The sequence below is a fragment of the Schistocerca serialis genome, chromosome 1, assembly GCF_023864345.2.
Source record: "Schistocerca serialis cubense isolate TAMUIC-IGC-003099 chromosome 1, iqSchSeri2.2, whole genome shotgun sequence".
Lineage (NCBI taxonomy): Eukaryota > Metazoa > Arthropoda > Insecta > Orthoptera > Acrididae > Schistocerca > Schistocerca serialis.
Window position 1 is genome coordinate 1,244,248,507 of NC_064638.1, and position 27,387 is coordinate 1,244,275,893.

General features: G+C 43.1%; 1 protein-coding gene across 1 annotated transcript in view; it reads left to right on the forward strand.

Moving 5' to 3' along the window:
- The window catches only part of LOC126456710 (uncharacterized), a 190,158-nt gene that overhangs the window by 107,264 nt on the left and 55,507 nt on the right, over positions 1 to 27,387 (forward strand). Inside the window, exons 4-6 of the mRNA XM_050092453.1 lie at positions 12,624 to 12,763; positions 14,072 to 14,143; positions 17,830 to 20,452. Of these exons, the coding sequence (XP_049948410.1) occupies positions 12,624 to 12,763; positions 14,072 to 14,143; positions 17,830 to 20,452 (2,835 nt within the window). The remainder of the gene's footprint in view (positions 1 to 12,623; positions 12,764 to 14,071; positions 14,144 to 17,829; positions 20,453 to 27,387) is intronic.

Sequence of the window (27,387 nt, forward strand, 5' to 3'; positions counted from 1 at the left end):
AGAGGTTCGGCGGAGCTCCACTATTTTCACATCCACGCATGTCACACCTGACGTGTTGCAGCAAGGACAGACGCATTACGAATCGGCAGTTGGCGCTGCGTCTGTCAATCAGCAAATGAAATGTGGATGCAGTTATCCGCGCTCTTCGATGGGCCCCGCGGTGACTAACGGTGGATAACAAATCGAAAAGAAAAAACATTTGTCTTGATTTGTTACAGCGTTTCAAAGCTGAATGGGAGGCGTTCTCGTCCCGAATTGTGACAGGAGATGAAACCTGGGATAATCATTTTGAGCCCGAAACAAAGCGACAGTCGATAGAATGGCCCTATTCCCACAACATGCAGAAGAAAAAAATTCAGGACAACTGCTTCCGCCGGCAAGGTCATGATAACTGTGTTCTGGGACTGTGAAGGTGTGATTCTCATTGATGTGATACCACGAGGCGGTACCATTAATTCAGAATCGTGTGTCACCACATTAACAAAACTCAAGACGCGCCTCCGGCGACTTCGCGGCCACAGCAACCCAGCAGATATTTTGCTGCAACACGATAACACTCGGACCCACAGAAGTCTGAGGGCTGCTGAACACATTGCAAAACAGGGTTGGACAATGTTACTCCATCCACCCTACAGCGCTGACCTAGTCCCCTCTCACTTCCACTTTTTTGGGCCTTTAAAGGATGCCATTCGTGGAAGACATTTTGCAGACGATGAGGAGATCCACCCAGTGAAGCACTGGCTTTACCACCAGGAGAAGGATTAGTACCGACAGGGCACACACGCTCTTGTTTCGCGCTAGAGGAAGGCCATAGAACGGGATGGGTATTACGTGGAAAAATAGGGTGTGTAGATAAAACACCATTCTTTCGTGTGTGTAATTCCCATTATGTTCAATAAAGATTTATCGAAGAAAAACATGCGGTGCATTGCTTCCTGGGCAACTCTCTCATGCTATGCATGAAACCAGTGTTTGTGAACGAACAGTAATAGGTTGCTTTTCTTTCTGTTGAGTGCTATATCGTCAGCATATTAAATATAGTGGACCTATAAGGGGCCACGAGGTGATAGCGGAAACTGACGAATCATGTTTTGGTGAGGACAAGGTGAGAGGATGTATGATGAGGTCGGTGGCTGTGGTGATTCCTTTGATGTATTTCCGGAGGTTGAATATAGTACTAGTCGGGTTTAGTTTTTTTCTTTTAGAAGAAAACTTCGCAGAAGCAACTGCTATAGTGTAAGATGCGTGTGCTTTTTAACGGTGTTGGGCGGGAAGGGCTACGGCCACCTTATTGTGAACGACAACAGGGAATTTAAAGACTATGAGGTTGGGGCGTATACAAATATTATTGAGGGATATCATTTGGCTGCGATATCTGTTACAGGGGCGTCAAAATGTGCTGGGTTTTTGTTTCGGTTTTTTCTCTTCTTTCACTTTCTTAAATTTTCTGTCAAACTGCATTACTTTAATAGGTATGCAGGCTTTTCTCTACCGCGTAACTTTATTTCTGTTCATGAGCCTAGGTCTCGGTTACATGGCAAAATTAGAGCATTTTGTTTTTGTTACAGAATATTTTATGTCTAACTTCGATTCTTAAATTTCGTAATTGGAGGTCTTTGTCACGGTCATTATTTTAATACTGTGATTCAAGTTTCTGTGTTTTTTTACCTCTGTGTTACATTGCTACCAAAGACGTATCAGGTATAATTAATTTCTTTGATTTTAGTTTCCTACATTGGAACCAGAATTTTCACTTGAGCTGTATAGTTGAAGTGAAATTTTTGATACCGCGTTTCCGTAGCCACACCGATTTATGGTTTTGCGTATTCATATAGCCTTATGGGTTTCTGTGATTATATCGGAATACTAGAACGAGCTATATAGCTGAACTGTTGTTTTCGATACCACCTCTCGGCAGTTTTCTCGATTTTTCCCTTTGTATATTGGTATCGACTTTTGGCATTATGTATCTGTATCAGTTTATGGCTTCTAGTATTAAGATCTATCTTTTAAGTTGAGATATATAGGGTGGTCCATTGATAGTGACCGGGCCAAATATCTCACGAGATAAGCGTCAAACGATAAAACTACAAAGAACGAAACTCATCTAGCTTGAAGGGGGAAACCAAATGGCTCTATGGTTGGCCCGCTAGATGGCGCTGCCATAGGTCAAACGGATATCAACTGCGTTTTTTAAATAAGGACCCCCATTATTATTACATATTCGTGTAGTACGTAAAGAAATATGAATGTTTTAGTTGGACCACTTTTTTCGCTTTGTGATAGATGGCGCAGTAATAGTCACAAACGTATAAGTACGTGGTAACACGTAACATTCCGCCAGTGCGGACGGTATTTGTTTCGTGATACATTACCCCTGTTAAAATGGACCGTTTACCAATTGCGGAAAAGGTCGATATCGTGTTGATGTATGGCTACTGTGATCAAAATGCCCAACGGGCGTGTGCTACGTATGCTGCCGGTACCCTGGACGACGGCATCCAAGTGTCCGAATCGTTCGCCGGATAGTTACGTTATTTAAGGAAACAGGAAGTGTTCAGACACATGTGAAACGTCAACGACGACCTGATTTTTTATTTTTGGTTAATGCACCCAATATCATCTCCCTTGTTTTGCAGATGTAAATACAGGGTGGTCCATTGAAAGTGAGCGGGCCAATTATCTCACGAAATAAGCATCAAACGGAAAAAGTATAAAGAAAGAAACTCGTCTAGCTTGAAGGGGGAAACCTGATGGCGCTATGATTGGCTCGCTAGATGGCGCTGCCATAGGTCAAGCGGATATTAACGGCACTTTTTTGACAGGAACCCCCACTTTTTATTACACATTCGTGTAGTACGTAAAGAAATATGAATGTTTTACTTGGGCCACTTTTTTCGCTTTGTGATAGATGGCGCTGTAACAATCACAAACATGTAAGTACGTGGTATCACATAACATTCCGACAGCACGGACGGTATTTGCTTCGTGATACATTACCCGTGTTAAAATGGACCGTTTACCAATTGCGGAAAAGGTCGATATCGTGTTGATGTATGGCTATTGTGATCAAAATGGCAAACGGGCGTTTGCTATGTATGCTGCTTGGTATCCTGGACGACATTATCGAAGTTGTCGGACTGTTCAACGGATCGTTACGTTATTTCAGGAAACAGGAAGTGTTCAGCCACATGTGAAACGTCAACCAAATGGTGATTCCCAAGCAGGTGTTATAGATGCTGTCGTGGGTAATACGCTCATCAGTTGCAGACAAATTGTGGGAGAATCGGTAATCTCAAAAACGTCGGTTGCACCCGTACCATATTTCTATGCACCAGGGATTGCTTGGCGTCGTCGTGTACAGTTCTGCCACTGGGCACAAGAGAAATTACGTGACGATAACAGATTTTTTGCACGCGTTCTATTTAGCGACGAAGCGTCATTTACCAACAGCGGTAACGTAAACTGCATAATATGCACTATTGGGCAACGGAAAATCCACGATTGCTGCGACAAGTGGAACATCAGCGACCTTGGCGGGTACTTGTATATTGTGGCATTATGGGAGGAAGGATATTGGCCCCCATTTTATCGATGGCAATGTAAATGGTGCTATCTATGCTGATTTCCTACGTAATGTTCTAACGATGTTACTACAATCAAGATGTTTCACTGCATGACAGAATGGCGATGTACTTCCAACATGATGGATGTCCGGCACATAACTCGCTTACGGTTGAAGCGGTACTGAATAGCATATTTCATGACAGGTGGATTAGTCGTCGAAGCACCATACCATGGCCCGCACGTTCTCCGGATCTGACGACCCCGGGTTTCTTTCAGTGGGGAAGGTTGAAGGATATTTGCTATCGTGATCCATCGACAACGCATGACAACATGCGTCAGTGTATTTTCAATGCATGTGCGAACGTTACGGAGGGCGAACTATCCGCTGATGAGAGGAATTTCGTTACACGTATTGCCAAATGCATTGAGGTTGCAGACATCATTTTGAGCATTTAATGCATTAATGTGATATTTACAGGTAATCACGCTGTAACAACATGCGTTCTCAGAAATGATAAGTTCACAAAGGTACATGTATCACATTGGAACAACCGAAATGAAATGTTCAAACGTACTTACGTTCTGTATTTTAATTTAAAAAAGCTACGTGTTACCAACTGTTCGTCTAAAATTGTGAGCCATAAGCTTGTGAGATTTACAGCGCCATCTATCACAAAGCGAAAAAAGTGGTCCAACTTCACATATTTCTTTACGTGCTACACAAATTATGTAATAAAAATGGGGGTATCTATTAAAAAAAACCAGTTGACAACCGTTTGACCTATGGCAGCACCATCTAGCGGGCCAACCATAGCGCCATCTGGTTTACCCGTTCAAGCTAGACGAGTTTCGTTCTTTGTAGTTTTTTCGTTTGATGCTTAGTTCGTGAGAAATTTGGCCCGGTGACTATCAGTGGAGCACCCTGTATACTGATGGAAAAAAATCACAGTACTATGAAGGTGTTGACCGACATGAACGAAAGCTGGCAGGCGTGTTGCTACATCTGAAAGAAGATGTCTCTTCAGATTTCGCACCAGTCGCATAAGAGTGTCGCTGGTAGCGCCGCTTTGAGGGCGCAATTCAGGTTTGCTCTGTATTCACTCTGTAACGGGAGTGGGTGTTAGTTAACCTTTGAGAAAGGACGTGGTGAGCTGTCGTTAGTCAAGAATGCGTTGAAGGTGACAATCTACATCTACATCCGTACTCCGCAACCCACCTGACGGTGTGTGTGGCGGAGGGTTTAGTGCCAGACACACGGGACCTACACCAGGAGTTACAGGCTGGGATACAATTCCGTATGACAGCAGGAGCACTCGTGTGGTTATCCCATTACACCCTTATTGCAAATTTGTGCGTCAATCTGTCGTTTCGACGTGTTGTGCTGTCATTCGTGAACAGCGTCCTAGGGATAGTTTTCCAACATGATACTGCTCCCTCACATACGGCTGTTGTATCCCAACTTGCTATACAGTGTCGACTCACTCTCTCGGCCTACTGTGTCTCCACTTGAGTACGCAATGATGCCATTATCGACAACTTACTAAGTTTGACGAAGTCGCGGGAGAGGGCTACGAGAAACTGGATGTCCCTTCTGCGGTATTGCAGACAGACTTGGTAGCAATGCACTGGCAGCGGTGGTCGCGAGAATGTACGGTCAGAACCAGAGCGGGCTCCAGACGGCCACGTGCCACTACCGAGTTGGAAAGTCATCGTGGCTCTGGCGCATCGTACTGCATCTGCAGCAGCAGTCTGAGCACTTGTTGGCACCACAGCGACGCAGTGAACTGTTAAAAATCGGTTACTTCAAGAACAGCTCCGAGCCAGACTCCCTGTTACGAACATCCCACTAACCCCTGCGAGCGTGTGGGTGCTAGTCTGTAATCTGCGCAACAGATTAATCTGTGGTGTACCCTTTACCCTGTGGCTCCTGCAAGATGCAATTTCCACCCCCACACTGCTACAGAAAACAGACAGTCGCTCCTAAAGTTCTAAAGAGAAATGCCTGAAAAACGTTCAGCGATAAATATCTTCTGGAGTCGTCCGCTGTAAGGAAATGACACAAAAATTCACAAAATTTCTTATGTAACTAGTGGGATACTTGGGTACTGGAGTAGTGCTAGTTAGTGTAAGAAAAACATGAAACTAACGAACATTACTATTTATTTTGCAAAAATTCTGAGAAATCACAGTGGCACTTTTAGTTATGAACTGAACAAGTTATTTCTGGGTTCTTTTCGGAATGTGAAGTTACCTCTTAAGGACAGGATTCGCTAATGAAATTTCTATACAAAGTTTAAGATTGTTATTGACTTGGCAGAATGGGTGAGAGTCGCGCCTACTCAGCTTGAATAATTATCCGTTAGAATGTTGCTAGGTATGATCGAGGCTGTCACGTGTGAAATGCTGTGAGGAGTACTGTTGTGGAGGAAATGTAGGGCTCGCAAGAGCTGTAGCGCACAATACCGTAAGCTGCGATAACTGCTGTCTGCGCCGCTCGCTGCTGACAAATAAGATAACTCTCGATCTATCTGGATTGACCTTCGCCAATCTAACTCTCCCTACACCTTGATAAAGTCAAGGACTCCTATCTGCCCCTACCCTAACTACTGGCGTGGTACACCGGACAGAGAACCAGTCCACCGCGATGCCACTCAAAAATTCGCTCACAGGCGTTTAACTATATCTCTGTCCGTTCACACCGCACAATAAGTGTGGCAGCCAACACAGTGAATAATGCTTAATCGCAAGGACTCGGTATAGAGTCGCACTCCGATTCGCTCTCGACATAGGTGCTCTCCCAGTGAAGTACTGAGGAGAGACTTGTTCCTCACTCTTTGAGTACATGTATGAGGGCGCACGCTCTCGTTTCGTTTGTTGTTGTTGTTGTGGTCTTCAGTCCTGAGACTGGTTTGATGCAGCTCTCCATGCTACTCTATCCTGTGCAAGCCTCTTCATCTCCCAGTACCTACTGCAACCTACATCCTTCTGAATCTGGTTAGTGTATTCATCTCTTGGTCTCCCTCTACGATTTGTACCCTCCACGCTGCCCTCCAGTACTAAATTGGTGATCCCTTGATGCCTCAGAACATGTCATACCAATCGATCCCTTCTTCTGGTCAAGTTGTGCCTTAAACTTCTCTTCTCCCCAATCCTATTCAATACTTCCTCATTAGTTATGTGATCTACCCATCTAATCTTCAGCTTTCTTCTGTAGCACCACATTTCGAAAGCTTCTATTCTCTTCTTGTCCAAACTATTTATCGTCAATGTTTCACTTCCATAGATGGCTACACTCCATACAAATACTTTCAGAAACGACTTCCTGACACTTAAATCTATACTCGATGTTAACAAATTTCTCTTCTTGAGAAACGCTTTCCTTGCCATTGCCAGTCTACATTTTATATCCTCTCTACTTCGACCATCATCAGTTATTTTGCGCCCCAAATAGCAAAACTCCTTTACTACTTTAAGTGTCTCATTTCCTAATCTAATTCCATCAGCATCACCCGACTTCATTCGACTACATTCCATTATCCTCGTTTTGCTTTTGTTGATGTTCATCTTATATCCTCCTTTCAAGACACTGTCCACTCCATTCAACTGCTCTTCCAAGTCCTTTGCTGTCTCTGACAGAATTACAATGTCATCGGCGAACCTCAAAGTTTTTATTTCTTCTCCATGGATTTTAATACCTACTCCGAATTTTTCTTTTGTTTTCTTTACTGCTTGCTCAACATACAGATTGAATAACATCGGGGAGAGGCTACAACCCCGTCTCACTCCCTTCCCAACCACTGCTTCCCTTTCTCGTCCCTCGACTCTTATAACTGCCATCTGGTATCTGTACAAATTGTAAATAGCCTTTCGCTCCCTGTATTTTACCCCTGCCACCTTCAGAATTTGAAAGAGAGTATTCCAATCAACATTGTCAAAAGCTTTCTCTAAGTCTACAAATGCTAGAAACGTAGGTTTACCTTTCCTTAATCTAGCTCCTAAGATAAGTCGTAGGGTCAGTATTGCCTGACGTGTTCCAGCACTTCTACGGAATCCAAACTGATCTTCCCCGATGTCGGCTTCTACTAGTTTTTCTATTCGTCTGTAAAGAATTCGTGTTAGTATTTTGCAGCGGTGGCTTATTAAACTGATTGTTCGGTAATTTTCACATCTGTCAACACCTGCTTTCTTTGGGATTGGTATTATTATATTCTTCTTGAAGTCTGAGGGTATTTCGCCTGTCTCATACATCTTGCTCACCAGATGGTAGAGTTTTGTCAGGACTGGCTCTCCCAAGGCCGTTCGTTTAAAGTGACCAATCCAGATATCTGTAGCATCAGCGTTTGGCGTTTGCTGTCTCCCTGTGAAAACCTCTGAAACGGTGTGCTATATTTGTAAATAATGCGTAGGCTGGGCGCTCCCACACAATGTAGCGGAATTTGCTTTTAAACTGAACACGGCGTCATTCTCCCTTTCGCTCAGGCAAATGCAGTCCGCTCCACGGGCAGTCGCCGGCCGACGTAGACAGACTGACCCATCCTCCTAAGGGACCGGCCTCCCGGCGTGTGGTCCGCCTCTCCCGAACTAAAAGCTCTTGTGACCGTCGTGTCTTGAATGTGCGTGTGTACGCCAGCCTCGAGTGTTTCAACCACTGTGCACTTACTTGTTATTTGCATATCGTTTACATGAATTCATACAACATTGACTTTATCTTATCGAGTTTGGGTTCGAATGAAGCGTCTTGATGTGCGGAATATGATTGTGAGGGCGGAATACGTAAGCAATGAAATTCAGGAAACCACGACGTCATACACCCCTTACACCGGCATTTGGGACTTCAGTGGTGTCAAGAGAGTGTTCGTTGGGTTAGCCGGTTCTGATTCCGTGCCGGTGATGGCCGTGTGTTGTTGATCAGGGGGATGCCAGTTGAGGGCCAGCAGCCGACCACTCATCGTGCTAGGCACACGGGACCTACACCTGGAGTTACAGTCTGGGATGCAATTTCGTATGACAGCAGGAGCGCTCGTGTGGTTGTCCCATACACACTTACTGCAAATTTGTACGTCGATCTGTCGTTTCGACCTGTTTTGCTGCCATTCGTGAACAGCGTCCCAGGGGTAGTTTTCCAACATGATACTGCTCGCTCACATACGGCTGTTGTAACCGAACATGCTATACAGTGTCGACTCACTCTCTCGGCCTACTGTGTCTCCACTTGAGTGCACGTGCTGAGGCGTCGCAGCTAGGGCGCGATCGCCAATTTGTCTATTAAGGCTTACTTGTATGAATGTATGTGGGCTCCAGTGTAAGCAGTCAGAATCTTATACGATCTGCAACGTCCGAGCTATGTCCTGCAGACGTGCTTCGTGACGATAAGGCGTGACTGCAGCGTGTGAAAGTAGCGGAGAGGCACTTACAGAGTAGTTACAATCTCTGGAACTATAAAAATTAATAACTGATCTAGAAATAGCCCGATGAACACACTGTCAAAATCTGAAGTCAATAACTGTCATAATCTGGAAGTTACAAAAAAAAGTCAGTAAGAAACGTAACTATCCGACACTTAAAAAACTAAATTGTAAGTAGGCTTTTAGGTTTTTATGTTGGTAACGCCACGTAGCGCTCTGTATGAAAATCACTAATTGTGCTCTGATCAGTCTGTGGCTAGTTTGCATTGTTAAAATATTCGCTATTGTAGTGTTGGGCAGTTGTATGTGAATAGCGCGTAGCGTTGCGCAGTTGGAGGTGAGCCGCCAGCAGTGGTGGATGTGGGGAGAGAGATGGCAGAATTTTGGGAGCAATCTGGACGTATTTCCACCAGAAAGAGTAAATTTGTAATACTGTATATCATGAACTGATATATATATATATATGATGAATTTGAATATTATTAAGGTAAATACATTGTTTGTTCTCTATCAAAATCTTTCATTTGCTGACTATGCCTATCAGTAGTTAGTGCCTTCAGTAGTTAGAATCTTTTATTTAGCTGGCAGTATTGGCGCTCGCTGTATTGCAGTAGTTCGAGTAACGAAGATTTTTGTGGGGTAAGTGATTCGTGAAAGGTATAGGTTAATGTTAGTCAGGGCCATTCTTTTGTAGGGATTATTGATAGTCAGATTGCGTAGCGCTTAAAATATTGTGTATCAAATAACGTAAGAGGTTTATCAGCGCAGTAATTCACTAATTTATCTATGGGGATGTTTCAAAATCAATCATGTTAATAGTTCACCAACTGTGACTATTTGAAAAGATATGATAACACCTTCAGTTTTTAGATTCAAATTTGGAAACTTCTCATTTTAGAATACCTTTCGTAATTTTGCTGTAGTAATAGCTTTAAGAATTTCAAGTAGATATTTATCTTTATTATTTAGCATGGAGAGGTGCATCAAACCAGTCTCAGGACTGAAGACCACAACAACAACAACATTTATCTTTTGTGTTAGGGTGAGTGTGAAAGAGAGTAATTGTGTGAGTGTATGTGGGACATTCGCCAGTATTAAATTTTCAGTTTGTAATTCTCTATAGGAACTTGCAAGTGTTCCAGCTTTGTATTGTGGTAACGAATCCACCAGTGGTTCCCTACTAGTGGATGACGGATGTCCAAGCATGTTTGACTTTGGAAGAGACAGCCAGAACGTTCGCGATTATATAGTTAAATTCCAGACGTTAAGTACAGCTTAAAGTTTATTTCATTTCGTTTGTCTATCAAGAGAGTTTAGAGTTGCTTATTTTAATGATGACAATAAGCTGTGAGCAGTGGTTGGTTCTTGCTAGATTTTGACGCGAGCCGAGCCCTGAAAGTCAGTTCTGATTGGCCGTAATTCTGTACAGCCAATAAGAAGTGAGACGGTTTGCCACCTAACGCATAAGATAGAGGGGCTTGTAGAGGCAGAGAGAAGAAGGGAGTGGTGGACTAATTTTCGAAGGAACCGGTCATGCTGAAAGTGTCCGAACGCATTATGTGTAAAATGAAGTGATATTGTGGCTTCCGCGTTTCGGTACAGTGATAAAGGTAGCTGGTGTTTACCATTAACTATTTTTGAAATTTTAAGAGTAGAGAGATAATTTGTTCTGGAGAAAAACGCGTGTGTAAACTTTGAACTAAAAGCGTGGCGGTACCAAGTAAATTTTTTTTACTGAGTATTTATGGCGAGCAAAAACTTTATTTAAAGACAACCACTGAATGCCGAGTGCAAAAGTAAATAGCAGTTTATTGACTGTGTTACTCTCGTAAATGATTGCGGAATTTGATAGGAAAAGTTCTGGCTGTTTGAGTGTGACTCGGACTGTGAACAGGAACTTAAATGATTTGAAGACATATGGGCTGATGATCTCGCTTAATGGCAATAAAAAAAATCTTAATGTAAGTTTAAAAGGACCTTTGAACTTAGAAATTTGAACAGCAACCCATTTCCGATTTATTCTTTAGAGCTGACAAGACTATCTTCAGCTTTTTGTACTTATAGCGGCCTTCGACGTATAGTTATGAAATCTCAGTTTCTTCAACACTGCTTTTCTGATATCTCTTAAGGCGGGTAGGACGTCAAACGGGCCGACTTGGAGCAGGAAAAGCAGAACATTTTAATTTCCACTGTCTATACTTTTACAAATAAATTCATAAAACTTTGTCAGCATGACCAGGAAGGATTCAAAATTCACACTCACAGCAGTGGAAGTTCGAAAACATAACAAAATAAATTTTTTTTACATGTAAAATTTCATCTTTTTTTTCACTTACTAATGGCAGCATTTGTTGCTATAAGTGCACTTTTCTTCATAAGTAAGAGAGATTCTTCGATGAATTTTGCACAGCATGCAAACCATACTCAAAGGTGTACGAAACTCTAGAATTTTACAAATCTATTAAAAACTGTGGTAAAAATTGAGGTAATTAACTACAAAATTTGTGTTTTTTCTAAACATGAAGTTTAAAATATAACAGCTCATTCGTTTTTTCATAAATTAAATAAATTCTAGAGTTTCATACACCTGTAAGTATGGTTTGTATGCTGTGCAAAATTAATCGAAGAATCTCTCGAACTTATGAAGAAAAGTGTACCTATAGCAACAAATGAAGCCATTAGTAAGTGAAAGAATGATGAAATTTCACACGTAAAAAAAAAATTATTTTCTTATGTTTTCGATCTTCCGCTGTAACGAGTGTGAATATTGACAAAGTTTTATGAATTTATTTCTAAAAGTATAGACAGTAGACATTAAAATGTCCTGTGATGCCTCTCCTGCTCCAAGTCGGCCCGTTTGACGTCCTTCCCCCCTTAAGTAGCTGCAGTCAGGAGTTACGTATGCAGACCTGCAGCAGTTTCGAGGTAGGTGGACAATTTATGTTGCAGAACCGCCTTCCATGTGCGAAAGAGCGCGTTACGTCGCAATGGGACGTCATCTGTAACCAGCATTAACTGTCCCTGTGTTGTGCGAACAAGTGCAATAGGCACTGAATTCTGTCAAACAAACAGCCATCCGGCACCTGTGGAGCACAGCGCACGCACCTTTGCATCCTTGCATTCAACATTATGACGGTTACACCGATTATTAATGTATCAGAATTTCACATTTGCGATGGCCACCTTGCACTTAAATTTACCCTGAGATCTTGCAATACTGAGTACTTAAATATGTTACCTAAGTAAATGTATTCCCTAAATTTCAATATTCTACGTTAATTATTTTTTGGAGTTGCAATTTTTCTCCGTCAGTGTCGATATCTGCAATCTTCGTTCAGAAACAGTTCTGTTCTGGCTGCGAGCTGGTTTCAGTAATTAACGTGCTTCCAGGTCTAAATTTAGTACTTCATTGACCAACCTAACTTAAGAACGTGACTGTGGTTTCTACGTGACAATACCAGAGCCGTTTAAAAACTGCTAAAACTGACTATTTCTCTATTTGAAAACTTTCCCTTCTTTTGCAACTACTCGATATTGCCACAATTATTTGCGGTGCTGAACACGCCATCTATTTCACAGTATGGTGACAACAGGAGAGATCCTACTGTGCAACACAATGCAGCAATTACTATACCGTAAACCATTCGGCAGCTTGTGGAACAGGCTCTTCTCTGCTGCAGATGGGTTGGAGGAGATACTGGGCGGCGTGCTGTCCTTGTTTCGGCCGGAGGAAGACGATGCAGGGGCATCGACGGCTGGTCGAGTTGGAGCAGGTCACCAAAGCTCCGAAGGTGAGCACCACTTCGTTTCCTGACGACGTGTACCACACCAGTAGCACACACATACACACATACACACACACACCATGTGCTCACTAACGGACGTCACTCACTTCCGAAAATTTAGCTGAACATCAACAAAAGCAAAACGAGGATAATGGAATGTAGTCGAATTATGTCGGGTGATGCTGAGGGAATTAGATTAGAAAATGAGACACTTAAAGTAGTAAAGGAGTTTTGCTATTTGGGGAGCAAAATAACTGATGATGGTCGAAGTAGAGAGGATATAAAATGTAGACTGGCAATGGCAAGGAAAGCGTTTCTGAAGAAGAGAAATTTGTTATCATCGAGTATTGATTTAAGTGTCAGAAAGTCTTTTCTGAAAGTATTTGTATGGAGTGTAGCCATCTATGGAAGTGAAACATGGACGATACATAGTTTGGACAAGAAGAGAATAGAAGCTTTCGAAATGTGGTGCTACAGAAGAAAGCTGAAGATTAGATGGGTAGATCACATAACTAATGAGGAGGTATTGAATAGAATTGGGGAGAAGAGGAGTCTGTGGTACAACTTGACTAGAAGATGGGATGGGTTGGTAGGACATGTTCTGAGGCATCTAGCGATCACCAATTTAGTACTAGAGGGCAGCGTGCAGGGTAAAAATCGTAGACGGAGACCAAGAGATGAATACACTAAGCAGATTCAGAAGGGTGTAGGCTGCAGTAGGTACTGGGAGATGAAGAAGCTTGCACAGGATAGAGTAGCATGGAGAGCTGCATCAAACCAGTCTCAGGATTGAAGACCACAACAACATATTTACCTATAAGGCTGTCCATCCTTCTTTCTGAATGCGGTAATTTCCAAGCGTCGCTTTTCCTGTTTTCTTCGCTATTGATCTTGTCTCTACTTTTTCATTGCTATGTGGGAGATTGCGACACTGTACCCACTAACACCAAGGTACTTGCATCGACTGAGTTTTGGTTTATTGCTGATGGCCACTTTCTTTAACTGTTCACAGCTCTCTATTTAACTGTGTGACATGACCGGTGAATTACCTTCATGTCGAGTATTTATTCCTACATCTGTATTTACTAGCCTTGAAGTACTCATAGTCAATAAGCTGTCTCCACTGGAAAAGTCAGTCATCAGACTAGGGTTTTCCTCACTTCTAATTGAATTGCTTCGACAACAGGATCGATTCTGTAGCACTTCGCAGTCTACTTTATGTTGCTGTTAAATGTGTTTCAGCTATCGATCTAGTCTGTAGTGTTCCTGTGGGTACATACGTTAACTACAAGATTTTTTTTCCTTTTTGTACAGATGCAGTGGGTCGAACATCCGCATTCCCAGGCGGCAGCTGGAGAGTGGACTGGGCTCTTACGTGATGATCTGGTGAGTGGCATACAGTACATATCTTAAACTGACTCCCGAAAATGTCTAGTAGTCTGCATCCCGAAGAAGTAATGAAACATGGGATATGTTTTGTCAGCTCATTTTTTACCTGCCTTACACAACTGGATAGATTCGATAATTGCTGAGGAGGTACTGAAACGAATTGGACAGAAAAGAGATTTATGGCACAACTTATTAAAAGAGGTATCTTTTAACGGGACACTTCCTGAGGTATCAAGCAATCGTCACTTTGACTCCGAAGCGTCACGACGGTGAGGTGGCTCAAATAGGTGTAGCTTGCAGTGGTTGTACACAAATGAAGAAGCTAGCTGTTGAGTATTGACAACTGTGATCAGATGCATCAAAACGGTCTTCTGGCTGAAAAGACTAAACGAAAATCGTTCACTGGACCACATAAAAACATCACATTCACTGCTAAACGTGTTGTAGGCAAAAACATCACCTGTGTGATCCTTGAATACGCAGTACTGTTCAAAACCCCACCTTCCACAATAACAGGATCACAAATTGCTCTGATCTGACGATCACTGGTCAATTATATCACCCAGTGCAGCGAAAAATACTTTCATTAACACACCCATAACACATCCATGGGAACTTCTCACAAAATGAAGTAAATAGAAGTAATCACACCACTCGAGGTTACCAATAGCTTAGAAACAAAAATATGGGCAGGCTGTGTGACTAGATTCTAAACAATGTTAAGAAATTTACTTAGTTTTTCAAATAGCTCTACCACTGGGCTCATCAAAAGAAGAAATTAAGCATGCCGCCATACTACATTCAGGAACCGTCTCTCGTAAAATTGCTACTTTGTGCAACACTGTTTCTGATTCAATATAACAGCCTAGTGTAACGTTGTGCATATCGTCATAACATTTCCCTTCACTTTTACTGAGGACAGCAGTGCCACCACTGAATCTTATCCCTGATATCCTTCCATCCGGAATTTAAACCCACACCTGATCCTTTCATTTACTTTCGTCATCATTTCGCTGATGGGCAGACTGAATAGTATGGGCGAAAGACTAGGTAGAGCCCTGAATTTTCCTGAGAAACTGAAACACATTCCACTATTTTACATCGTGGAACCCTTTTTGCAGTCTTGCTTCTACAATAATGAGCGACGTCAGAGGTGCCTCTCTGGTGCCTTTACCTACATCTACATCTACATCTGCATCCATACTCCGCAAGCCACCTGACGGTGTGTGGCGGAGCGTACCTTGAGTACCTCTATCGGTTCTCCCTTCTATTCCAGTCTCGTATTGTTCGTGGAAAGAAGGATTGTCGGTATGCCTCTGTGTGAGCTCTAATCTCTCTGATTTTATCCTCATGGTCTCTTCGCAAGATATACATAGGAGGGAGCAATATACTGCTTGACTCCTTGGTGAAGGTATGTTCTCGAAACTTCAACAAAAGCCCGTAACGAGCTACTGAGCGTCTCTCCTGCAGCATCTTCCACCGGTGTTTATCTATCATCTCCGTAACGGTTTCGCGATTACTAAATGATCCTGTCACGAAGCGCGCTGCTCTCCGTTGGATCTTCTCTATCTCTTCCATCAACCCTATCTGGTACGGATCCCACACTGCTGAGCAGTATTCAAGCAGTGGGCGAACAAGCGTACTGTAACCTACTTCCTTTGTTTTCGGATTGCATTTCCTTAGGATTCTTCCAATGAATCTCAGTCTAGCATCTGCTTTACCGACGATCAACTTTATATGATCATTCCATTTCAAATCACTCCTAGTGCGTACTCCCAGATAATTTATGGAATTATCTGCTTGTAGTTGCTGACCTGCTATATTGTAGCTAAATCATATGGGATCTTTCTTTCTATGTATTCGCAGCACCTTTCCTCAATCAAAGCTTTCTTTTCCATTCTTCGGTGTGTTATACTTGTCAGTCGATTTTTCGGTAGTTCTCGCTCTTATAAGCCCTTGGAATTCTGTGTAGTTTGCAGACTAAAAAATCCTTCAATCGAACTTGAAAAGTCGTTTGGTTTTCACTTTCAGTCATGATTTTAGAAATGTAGATATGCTGTCGATGTCTGTAGATTTATTTGATCGTAAGTGCGTCGAAACTCTGATAAGTGCCATTACTGGATCCCTACGTCTTTCATCTCGACTTCCATTTCTACCCCTCGTAGAGGCCTTCAATGAACTCTTTCCACCCATTCGCTCACTCTGCCCAGCGTTTAATAGTGGAATTCCTGTTGCGCACTTAGTTGCTTATATAGCTGTTTTGCTCTGTTTCGGAGTAATGATTTAATCCTTTCTTAGGTAAAGATGTAGTAATTTCAGGTTTCCATGTTTCGGGTATCTCCTGCACAAATAATACGCAGTTAAATTTTAAGAGAACTAGTTAAGGAAGAGGGAGAGTAGTTTTAGATTATCGGTTAGTGTTTATTGGCTTTGCCTGATGAACTGTTAGTGACAGATATAACAGCATAATAATAACCTTACATTGTAAAAGGCTGCCGCAGCAAATCATTATCATCTTTACAGTCCTATGATTGTTACTCACAGCTGGTGGTGGAAGTAGTCTGAAGAAGACCAAGGCTTATTACTAACAGTTGGCGGTGGAAGTCTTTTCAGCGGATGGCTCCACTGCTTCCAGTACAAACAATTTCCCTCTTCCGAGAACTTTTAACTTAATGCGGCGCTGACCAGTATGTCTGTTTTCAGGGAGTTACAAAACTCACTTCACGTGCAATTTTTCTCTGTCGTTTCTGTGTTCTATTTACTTCCGTGCATATCCGTTTACAAGTGAGAAACGCCCTTTGAGTTTGCCTTTTCCGGTATCCTGTCAATGCACATTGGATTCACGCTGTCTCCTTCGAATATGTTCGGGTCCACCAAACAATTCGGCGGCCTCGTCACTGTATGTCACAAACCACTGTAGCTTCTTCTTTGTAATAGTTGGACTTCATTGGAATAGCGTACACTACTTTCAGAGGGCAAGTGCCTCCCAAGTTACTTCAGATGCTTCACGAGAATAACCACAATCGATACAAACAACGTTACCGCTGGTAGAATGGCTCCCAAGTATGGTGTCGGATGATATTTGTAAAGTCACAGTATTACCAAGTAGCCACTGAAGATTTAAGTGGTGTCCCAGAAGACGACGAGCGTTTCCCTCGTAAAAATGCCGAGCTGGTTACACCACAAAATCAGATGCAACGCCGGTGAACCATTCAAGCATGTATCGCCCCATAACAAGTGCGAGCTGTGAGGGTCAATAGATTTAATGTACAGAAACTGCCTACATAACCGTAACTTGACGTATACATGACCATTACATAAAAAGTGGACACAAGTTTAACTGCTGGGATAAACGGTATTGAATATACACGTAATTCGGAATTATATTTTGCATCGCGTTTGCCGTCATCTCCACTCTCACCTGAACACACACGCAACTGAAAAATTCGTACTGAAACATTAAACTCAAATAAGTACACACATAAAGGTCCCGCATATTACGGCTGCTCCAAACGAACATTAATAATCAGACATCAATTATTTTTAAAATTGTTCTCCTTCTACCTAACAGTTAAAGGCAACAAAGTGATAGTTACAGAATTATTCTCGTGATATACATTGAATACACATATATGATTTTGTATTCCATGTCTCTTACCGAGCTTTCTGTATTCTGCCAACAGGAGTGGACTCGCCAACACCATCCCGCTGACAGAAGAAGACTTGATGAGAAAACAAATCAGCTCGAGACAATTGCCGTGCCTCCAGCATCAGAGGGCGCGACTGCTGCAGAATCCCTATCTCAGCAGTTAGAGATAGATGCTAGACCACCAGCAGACTCAGTGGTATCTCTTGCAGAATGGGCTGATGATCCATATAATGAAAACATTGATAGAGATGATGATGAGCCACCAGCAGAATCAGTGGTATCTCTTGCAGGACGGGCTGATGATCCCTGTAATGAAAACTTTGATAGAGATGATGATGATTCACCAGCAGAATCAGTGGTATCTCTTGCAGAACGGGCTGATGATCCCTGTAATGAAAACTTTGATAGAGATGATGATGAGCCACCAGCAGAATCAGTGGTATCTCTTGCAGAACGGGCTGATGATCCCTGTAATGAAAACTTTGATAGAGATGATGATGAGCCACCAGCAGAATCAGTGGTATCTCTTGCAGAACGGGCTGATGATCCCTGTAATGAAAACTTTGATAGAGATGATGATGAGCCACCAGCAGAATCAGTGGTATCTCTTGCAGAACGGGCTGATGATCCCTGTAATGAAAACTTTGATAGAGATGATGATGAGCCACCAGCAGAATCAGTGGTATCTCTTGCAGAATGGGCTGATGGTCCCTGTAATGAAAACTTTGATAGAGATGATGATGAGCCACCAGCAGAATCAGTGGTATCTCTTGCAGAATGGGCTGCTGGTCCCTGTACTGAAAACTTTGATAGAGATGATGATGAGCCACCAGCAGAATCAGTGGTATCTCTTGCAGAACGGGCTGATGATCCCTGTAATGAAAACTTTGATAGAGATGATGATGAGCCACCAGCAGAATCAGTGGTATCTCTTGCAGAACGGGCTGATGGTCCCTGTAATGAAAACTTTGATAGAGATGATGATGAGCCACCAGCAGAATCAGTGGTATCTCTTGCAGAACGGGCTGATGATCCCTGTAATGAAAACTTTGATAGAGATGATGATGAGCCACCAGCAGAATCAGTGGTATCTCTTGCAGAACGGGCTGATGATATCTGTAATGAAAACTTTGATAGAGATGATGATGAGCCACCAGCAGAATCAGTGGTATCTCTTGCAGAATGGGCTGATGATATCTGTAATGAAAACTTTGATAGAGATGATGATGAGCCACCAGCAGAATCAGTGGTATCTCTTGCAGAACGGGCTGATGATATCTGTAATGAAAACTTTGATAGAGATGATGATGAGCCACCAGCAGAATTAGTGGTATTTCTTGCAGAACGGGCTGATGATCCCTGTAATGAAAACTTTGATAGAGATGATGATGAGCCACCAGCAGAATCAGTGGTATCTCTTGCAGAACGGGCTGATGGTCCCTGTAATGAAAACTTTGATAGAGATGATGATGAGCCACCAGCAGAATCAGTGGTATCTCTTGCAGAACGGGCTGATGATATCTGTAATGAAAACTTTGATAGAGATGATGATGAGCCACCAGCAGAATCAGTGGTATCTCTTGCAGAACGGGCTGATGATCCCTGTAATGAAAACTTTGATAGAGATGATGATGAGCCACCAGCAGAATCAGTGGTATCTCTTGCAGAACGGGCTGATGATCCCTGTAATGAAAACTTTGATAGAGATGATGATGAGCCACCAGCAGAATCAGTGGTATCTCTTGCAGAACGGGCTGATGATCCCTGTAATGAAAACTTTGATAGAGATGATGATGAGCCACCAGCAGAATCAGTGGTATCTCTTGCAGAACGGGCTGATGATCCCTGTAATGAAAACTTTGATAGAGATGATGATGAGCCACCAGCAGAATCAGTGGTATCTCTTGCAGAACGGGCTGATGATCCCTGTAATGAAAACTTTGATAGAAATGATGATGAGCCACCAGCAGAATCAGTGGTATCTCTTGCAGAACGGGCTGATGATCCCTGTAATGAAAACTTTGATAGAGATGATGATGAGCCACCAGCAGAATCAGTGGTATCTCTTGCAGAACGGGCTGATGATCCCTGTAATGAAAACTTTGATAGAGATGATGATGAGCCACCAGCAGAATCAGTGGTATCTCTTGCAGAACGGGCTGATGATCCCTGTAATGAAAACTTTGATAGAGATGATGATGAGCCACCAGCAGAATCAGTGGTATCTCTTGCAGAATGGGCTGATGATATCTGTAATGAAAACTTTGATAGAGATGATGATGAGCCACCAGCAGAATCAGTGGTATCTCTTGCAGAACAGGCTGATGATCCCTGTAATGAAAACTTTGATAGAAATGATGATGAGCCACCAGCAGAATCAGTGGTATCTCTTGCAGAATGGGCTGATGATATCTGTAATGAAAACTTTGATAGAGATGATGATGAGCCACCAGCAGAATCAGTGGTATCTCTTGCAGAACAGGCTGATGATCCCTGTAATGAAAACTTTGATAGAAATGATGATGAGCCACCAGCAGAATCAGTGGTATCTCTTGCAGAACGGGCTGATGATCCCTGTAATGAAAACTTTGATAGAGATGATGATGAGCCACCAGCAGAATCAGTGGTATCTCTTGCAGAACGGGCTGATGATCCCTGTAATGAGGAATGTTTGGAAGCCACCTCTACCTTTGCAGCTTATTGTCGTTTTAGAGCTTCTCTTAGTTGTGGCCTTATGAAACTAACGCCCTTAAAAACAGGACCATTTCCGATCAAAACAGCCTTTATCGTTACAGGCCCACCAAAGAAGAGGGCCTTTACTCAACGGAAGGTGTGTCCTATTAAAGCGGCCTTCATAGTCACAGGCCCTCCAAAGATAAGAGCATTTAGTCCAAAGGTGGTCTGTCCCATTAAAACGTGTTACTGAACCACCGAAGAAGAAGGCGTTCTCTTGTAAATTTTTTGTACCAAGTAAAATCAAGTCTCTGGTTTTGATGTGACTAACAATGTGAAGTGCCCTTCAAAATTGTCATCAAGAAAATTTTAATGTACCCTTTTTAGAAGATGTTTGAAATTAATTTGCAAATGTTTCGAATAAATCAAAATTTAATGTGAACCTTCGTTTGCTTTTTTCCTATTTACTCACTTGTTGTAGAAATACAGCGAGGAAGATAATTTCTTTTACTTGTATTTGTTTGTGATGGTACTGGCTTGTATAGTGAGCTAAACTGCTATTTCGTCAGCACCCACACTTAACAAAAAGAACACAACTGTGGTTATTAATTGTTAGGAGCAACCAACAAAACGAAAATTAAAAATTGGAATCTACAACCATCTTGGGGTTGTCTTCCTCACATTTTTTCACAAGCAGCAAAAGAGGGACAAGTCAGGGCAGTGTGTGAGTAAAATACATTGACTGTAAAGACACAACCTCAAAATAGTGGAACATGAAAGTGTGTCTTCACGGGCAACAGGAAATGAAGCGATGTAGCAACCATCTTACAAACAAAGTAAATTCTTCTACCCAAGCCACTATCGACGAGACCAGTCATAAAATAGAATCTTAACACACGAACCACATTCAATTCATCATCTAAAACAAAGGTCAACTGGTGAGTAGGTTGCTTGGTATAAAGCGCATTTAGTTACAGTCTGGCGTATGAAAAGGTTTGCACTACAAGAACTGTACACAATTGGGTCTTCCTGCCGAAGGAGGAACCCATGCGTCAAAGGACAGTTTCCTATCCGGAGATGCGTTAAAAGTACTTGCTGCCGTCGCTGTCGCCGTAAGGAGATGCGCTACGGTCGCGTCGTCGGTTTCACGGGCCTCAGCTTGCTCTCCAACGATAACCACTCCTCCCACAGACGCGCGAAGTTGTCTCTCAATGGCGAGGGAGCTGCATGGACAGTGAGAGGACATTCAGAAATTGTAATGTCCAGACAGGCATCATTAGCCGCTACATCTGCTGCTACGTTGCGTTTGGCTAACTGAAAAGTAATTGTTTTTTCTGTTTTTGAAGTATTGAATTTATCGAGGATTTCAAAGAGTATCTCTGGAAGTTTTGAAGGGTGCTGCCCTGGCCGGACCTACAATAAAAATTAAAGTAAATTTAACGTGAGAGCCAATCACTACGAGGTTTGCTGATAGATGTACGTCAGCGTGGAATACGTAAACGACTGCAGCTACTTGCTGCAGTCGCGCTGAAGCCTAAACGTCGAATTGTAGTTCACTGCTGCAACGGCTAAGAACAGCGAGCAGGAATGTGCAGCTGCAGTAGTTTTAAATGCGTCCATTGGTCCGAGAGATTACATGACGATGACTGCATGACAATAAACGTAGGTTGAAGCTATACCGAAGAAAGACGAATGCTTATCGAGCTCGTTAGGTTATTTACTTCATTTCGTATCCTTTCACGTATTATTCATATTCTCGCGCCTCACTGCTAGCGATCGCTGAGGAGGAACAACTTGTTTTGACTGTCAGAGAAAGCAAATAGCGGTATTAAGAGCCTTTATACAATGATCAGCCAGAACATTATGTCCACCAACCAACTATCGATATAAACCCGTCCAGGCGATAGCAGCGTCACCTAGCGAGGAATGACTGCCAGTCAGACACAAACATGGTGCATGTATTACATGTACATGTATGCTGTCTGTGTGTAGAATGGGGAAGGCGGGAGATGTACCTGAGTCTGACCGAGGGCACATTATGAAAACCTCTAAGGCTCGGTACGAGCATTTTGGAAACTGCGCGACTTGTTGGGTGTTCGAGGGGTGCTCTGTTGAATGTCCTCAACACGTGGCGAAACCAATATTAAACCACGTCCGGACGTCGTGGGATTCGGCGTCCACCCCTCATCGCAGATGTCGGAGGTCGCATGCTGGGCGGACGAATAAAACAGAACAGCAGGCGAACTGTGGCGGAACTGCCATTGGACTTTAATGCTAGGCAGAGTACAAGTATGTCTGAACACAGAGCGCACCGAATATTCCTTACGATGGAGCCTCCGCAGCCGACATCCCATGCACGTGTCAATGTTAACACCGTGACATCGACAATTACTACTGAAATGGACACATATCCATCGATACTTGGCGTTGCCACAGTGGCAGAACGTTTCACGGTCTGATAAATCCCTAAACAGCGTATCCAGACACTCTGGGATGATGACGGCTTTGAAACAGAGGATGACACGCGTAAAGCTGAAATACTAAACACCTCTTTCCAAAGCTGTTTCACAGAGGAAGATCGCACTGCAGTTCCTTCTCTAAATCCTCGCACGAACTAAAAAATGGCTGACATAGAAATAAGTGCCCAAGCAATAGAAAAGCAACTGAAATCACTCAACAGAAGAAAGTCCACTTGACCTGGCGGGATACCAATACGATTCTACACAGAGTATCGTGTACCCCTTCTAACAGCCGTGTACCGCAAGTCTCTACGGGAACGGAAGGTTCCAAATGATTGGAAAAGAGAACAGGTAGTCCCAGTTTTCAAGAAGGGTCGTCAAGCAGAGGCGCAAAACTATGGGCTTATATCTCTGACATCGATCTGTTGTAGAATTTTAGAACATGTTCCTTGCTAGCGTAGCACGTCATTTCTGGAAACCCAGAATCTACTCTGTGGGAATCAACATGGATTACGGAAACAGCGATCATGTGAGATCCAACTCGCTGTATTTGTTCATGAGACCCAGAAAATATTAGGTACATGCTCCCAGGTAGATACCATTTTCCTTGACTTCCGGAAGACGTTCGATACAGCTCGGCACTGGCACCTGGTAAAAAAAGTAAGGGCCTACGGAATATCAGAGCAGCTGTGTGGCTGGATTGAAGAGTTTTTAGCAAACGGAACACAGCATGTTGTTCTCAATGGAGAGACGTCCACATACATTAAAGTAACCTCTGGCGTGCCACAGGGGAGTGTTATGGGACCATTGCTTTTCACAATATATATAAATGACCTAGTAGATAGTGTCGGAAGTTCCATGCGGCTTTCCGCGGATGATGCTGTAGTATACAGAGAAGTTGCAGCATTAGAAAATTGCAGCGAAATGCAGGAAGATCCGCAGCGGATAGGCACTTGGTGCAGGGAGTGGCAACTGACCCTTAACATAGACAAATGTAATGTATTGCGAATACATAGAAAGAAAGATCCTTTATTGTATGATTATATGATAGTGGAACAAACACTGGTAGCAGTTACTTCTGTAAACTATCTGGGATTATGCGTACGCAACGATTTGAAGTGGAATGATCTTATAAAATTAATTGTTGGTAAGGCAGGTGCCAGGTTGAGATTCATTGGGAGAGTCTTTAGAAAATGTAGGAGGTGGCCTACAAACACTCGTTCGGCCTAAAATTGAGTATTGCTCATCAGTGTGGGATCCGTACCAGGTCGGGTTGACAGATGAGATAGAGAAGATCCAAAGAAGAGCGGCGCGTTTCGTCACAGTGTTATTTGGTAAGCGTGATAGCGTTACAGAGATGTTTAGCAAAACTCAAGTGGCAGACTCTTCAAGAGAGGCGCTCTGCATCGCGGTGTAGCTTGCTCGCCAGGTTTCGAGAGGGTGCGTTTCTGGATGAGGTATCGAATATATTGCTTCCCCCTACTTATACCTCCCGAGGAGATCACGAATGTAAAATTAGAGAGATTCGAGCGCGCACGGAGGGTTTCCGGCAGTCGTTCTTCCCGCGAACCATACACGAGTGGAACAGGAAAGGGAGGTAATGACAATGGCACGTAAAGTGCCCTCCACCATACACCGTTGGGTACCTTGCCGATTATAAATCTAGATGTAGATGTAGATGTAAATGTACCTTCTTCATGAAGCCGGTGGGAGGGCGCGATCCGTCCTCTGCCAGGGGAAGAACTCCTGGGCACCTGAACTGCGTGACGGAGACAAACTGGCGGCGGCTCCTTTATGTCCTGGAGAACATTCACGAGTCCATTGGAGATCGTGCAATGCACCACAATGGCCAAGGAGTATCGAACACTGGTTGCAGACCACGTGCTCCCTTTCACGACGATGATGTTTCCCGATGGCAGTGGCATTTTTCAGTAAGACAAGGCGCCCTGTCAGAAGGCCAGGAGTGTGATGGATTAGTCCGAGAAAGACAGTTGTGAGTTCCACAATTGATTTGGTGGCCCCCAACTCGCCAGATCTGAAACCAATGGAACACATCTGGGATGTGACAGAACGCGGCGTCAGAGTTCATCGCCCTCTCCCCGGAATTTACGCGGATTAGGTGACTTGTGTGCAGATGTAGTGCCAACTCCTTCCAGCAACCTACCGAGGCCTAATCGCTTCCATGCCACGAAGCGTCGCCGCTGTTATCCGTGCCAAACTTGGAAATACCACCTACTAGAGAGGTGGTCGCATTGATCTGGGCGATCACTGTGAAACCGCCGGTCGTTCTTCTAGCGGCCAGCTGGTGTTCCAGCGCTCTGCTGTTGTCTCTGGGCTGACGAATGATCTCTGCCGCCATCTCCCGAACAAAGCTGTACAAGGTATTCTACTACTACACAAATGCGCAACATACATTACACATAAAAAGTTACCAATTGTTTATTTGTCTCTTGCTGTTTCAGTAGAGTGAAGAGAAACCTAAGAAAATTACATCGCAATAACATGCGAAATCATTCTGTCCCAGCGCAAATTATGCAGATGAATTCAATCGCTGTATCGCTGTTGACAGGCTCTCATAGAACTCTCAAATTTAGGGAGTGCTGACTGCAACGCTTTACTCCCTGTTTCCACAATGTTTGTATGAGTTAAAGATTGTGCGATTGAAATGTGCTGTCGAGGTGTGGTATAGTACTTTAGCTTATCGCCTCCTCCTCCCCCCACCCTCCCCCCCCCCAAAAAAAACTGAAGTTAAAATTAATGTGACTGAATAATGTTTAGTTATTTGAATGGGAACTTTGGGCGAGAGAAGTCGCTTCCCCACTAGTTTTAAACAATCCCACACCGATAGAAATTTGGTTACTGCTTTGAATTCCGAAGTGCATAAAACAAAATGATTACAAGTTACAGCTCATAATCATACTTTGTTTGATTGTTGTTGTCGAAGTTACCACCTGGAATATAATCTCTGTGGCCCTACGGAATTGCGGCGATCTTAAAATAATCAGACGCACATCGTACGCCGTGGGGAAATACGTATTGCGTGCTATGACGTTCTCACTGTGCAGCTTGGGAATCACTGTCCAAGTCGTGTGTCAATTTTGATAAAGTCCAGAAGTTAACCTCTTAAAATAGAGCATAAACGACCGTAGTGCAGGCTCCACTGATTTCCCAGGATTCAAATTTCCCTGCGAGTTAACGACACAGCATATATTGTTCCGAACCGCAGACAAGGGAGAAGTTAAAATAACCAAAGAACTGAAAATACTTCTTCCATTTACGAAATTATATTTTTCCATAAGTGATCGTCCTAGCTACATTTCAGTATACATCATCCTCTTGTATGAGATGAAATGTTGTCATAATTCATTAAAAACTACGTTCGATATTCAAAAAGTCAGTTTTCAACGATGCCGCTAATCACAGTTTCGCTGAGATTCTACTCTGCGCAATTCTAAATCAGAAGTAATCAGTCCATTGTACACGTAATGTTCCACATTATATAAACATTCCTTGTAAATTGCGGTTGGAACAACTGGAGGAAAATGAGTGGAGTGTTGTATGACAAGAAGTTGAGCATTGGGTTGAAAGGGAAAGTGTACAAGTCGGTGATAAGGCCTGCTATGATATACGGGGCAGAGACATGGCCAATCACAGTAGCTCAGGAAAGGAAGATGGAAGTGGCGGAAATGAGGATGTTGACGTGGATGTGTGGGGTAACAAGTGAGGACAGAATTAGAAATGAATTTTTTAGAGGAGCTCTGAAAGTGGGACCCATGGGGAAAAGATACAAGAGAGCAGACTAAGGTGGTACGGACACTTACAGAGAAAAGGGAAAGAGTATATCGGAAACAGAGTTGAAGATATAAAGATTGAAGGAGCGAGAAGAAGAGGAAGACCGAAGATGAGGTGGAAGGATAAGATATCCGGGAACCTAAGGGAGAAAGGATGGAAGAAGGAAGAGGCAATGGATAGAGTACTATGGAGGAGAAGGATCCAGAAGAGCAACGCCGACCGTACGTGACGTGGGACAAGGCGACGATAAAGAAGAAAGAAGAAGTCCTTGTATCACGAGTCAGAGGTAATCCGTGTCTCACAGTCATAATGAGTCTTTGAGCCAGATAAATTTCTTGTGCGCTTACTCACAATCATGTACTCCATTTGTTAAACACAACGGTAGAATGGTGATACTACAGCAACTAATTTTCGGTTGAAACAGGACGTGTAGCAGTAGAGTGGCTCATGACATGACGATATAGAGTTATGGCCACAACCGGATACCAGTAATGGTGGAATAATCATCTTGTAATTAAATCACGGTAACGTAAACTGGTGATTCCACGAAACACATAATGGATCCACCTGTGGTCCGAATTACATCGGCCTCACATCACAGGTTGAAAGCCATTGCTGGTCGACGAAGTCCACGGCGCCAGGCATCGTAGGATCACACTACATCCCTC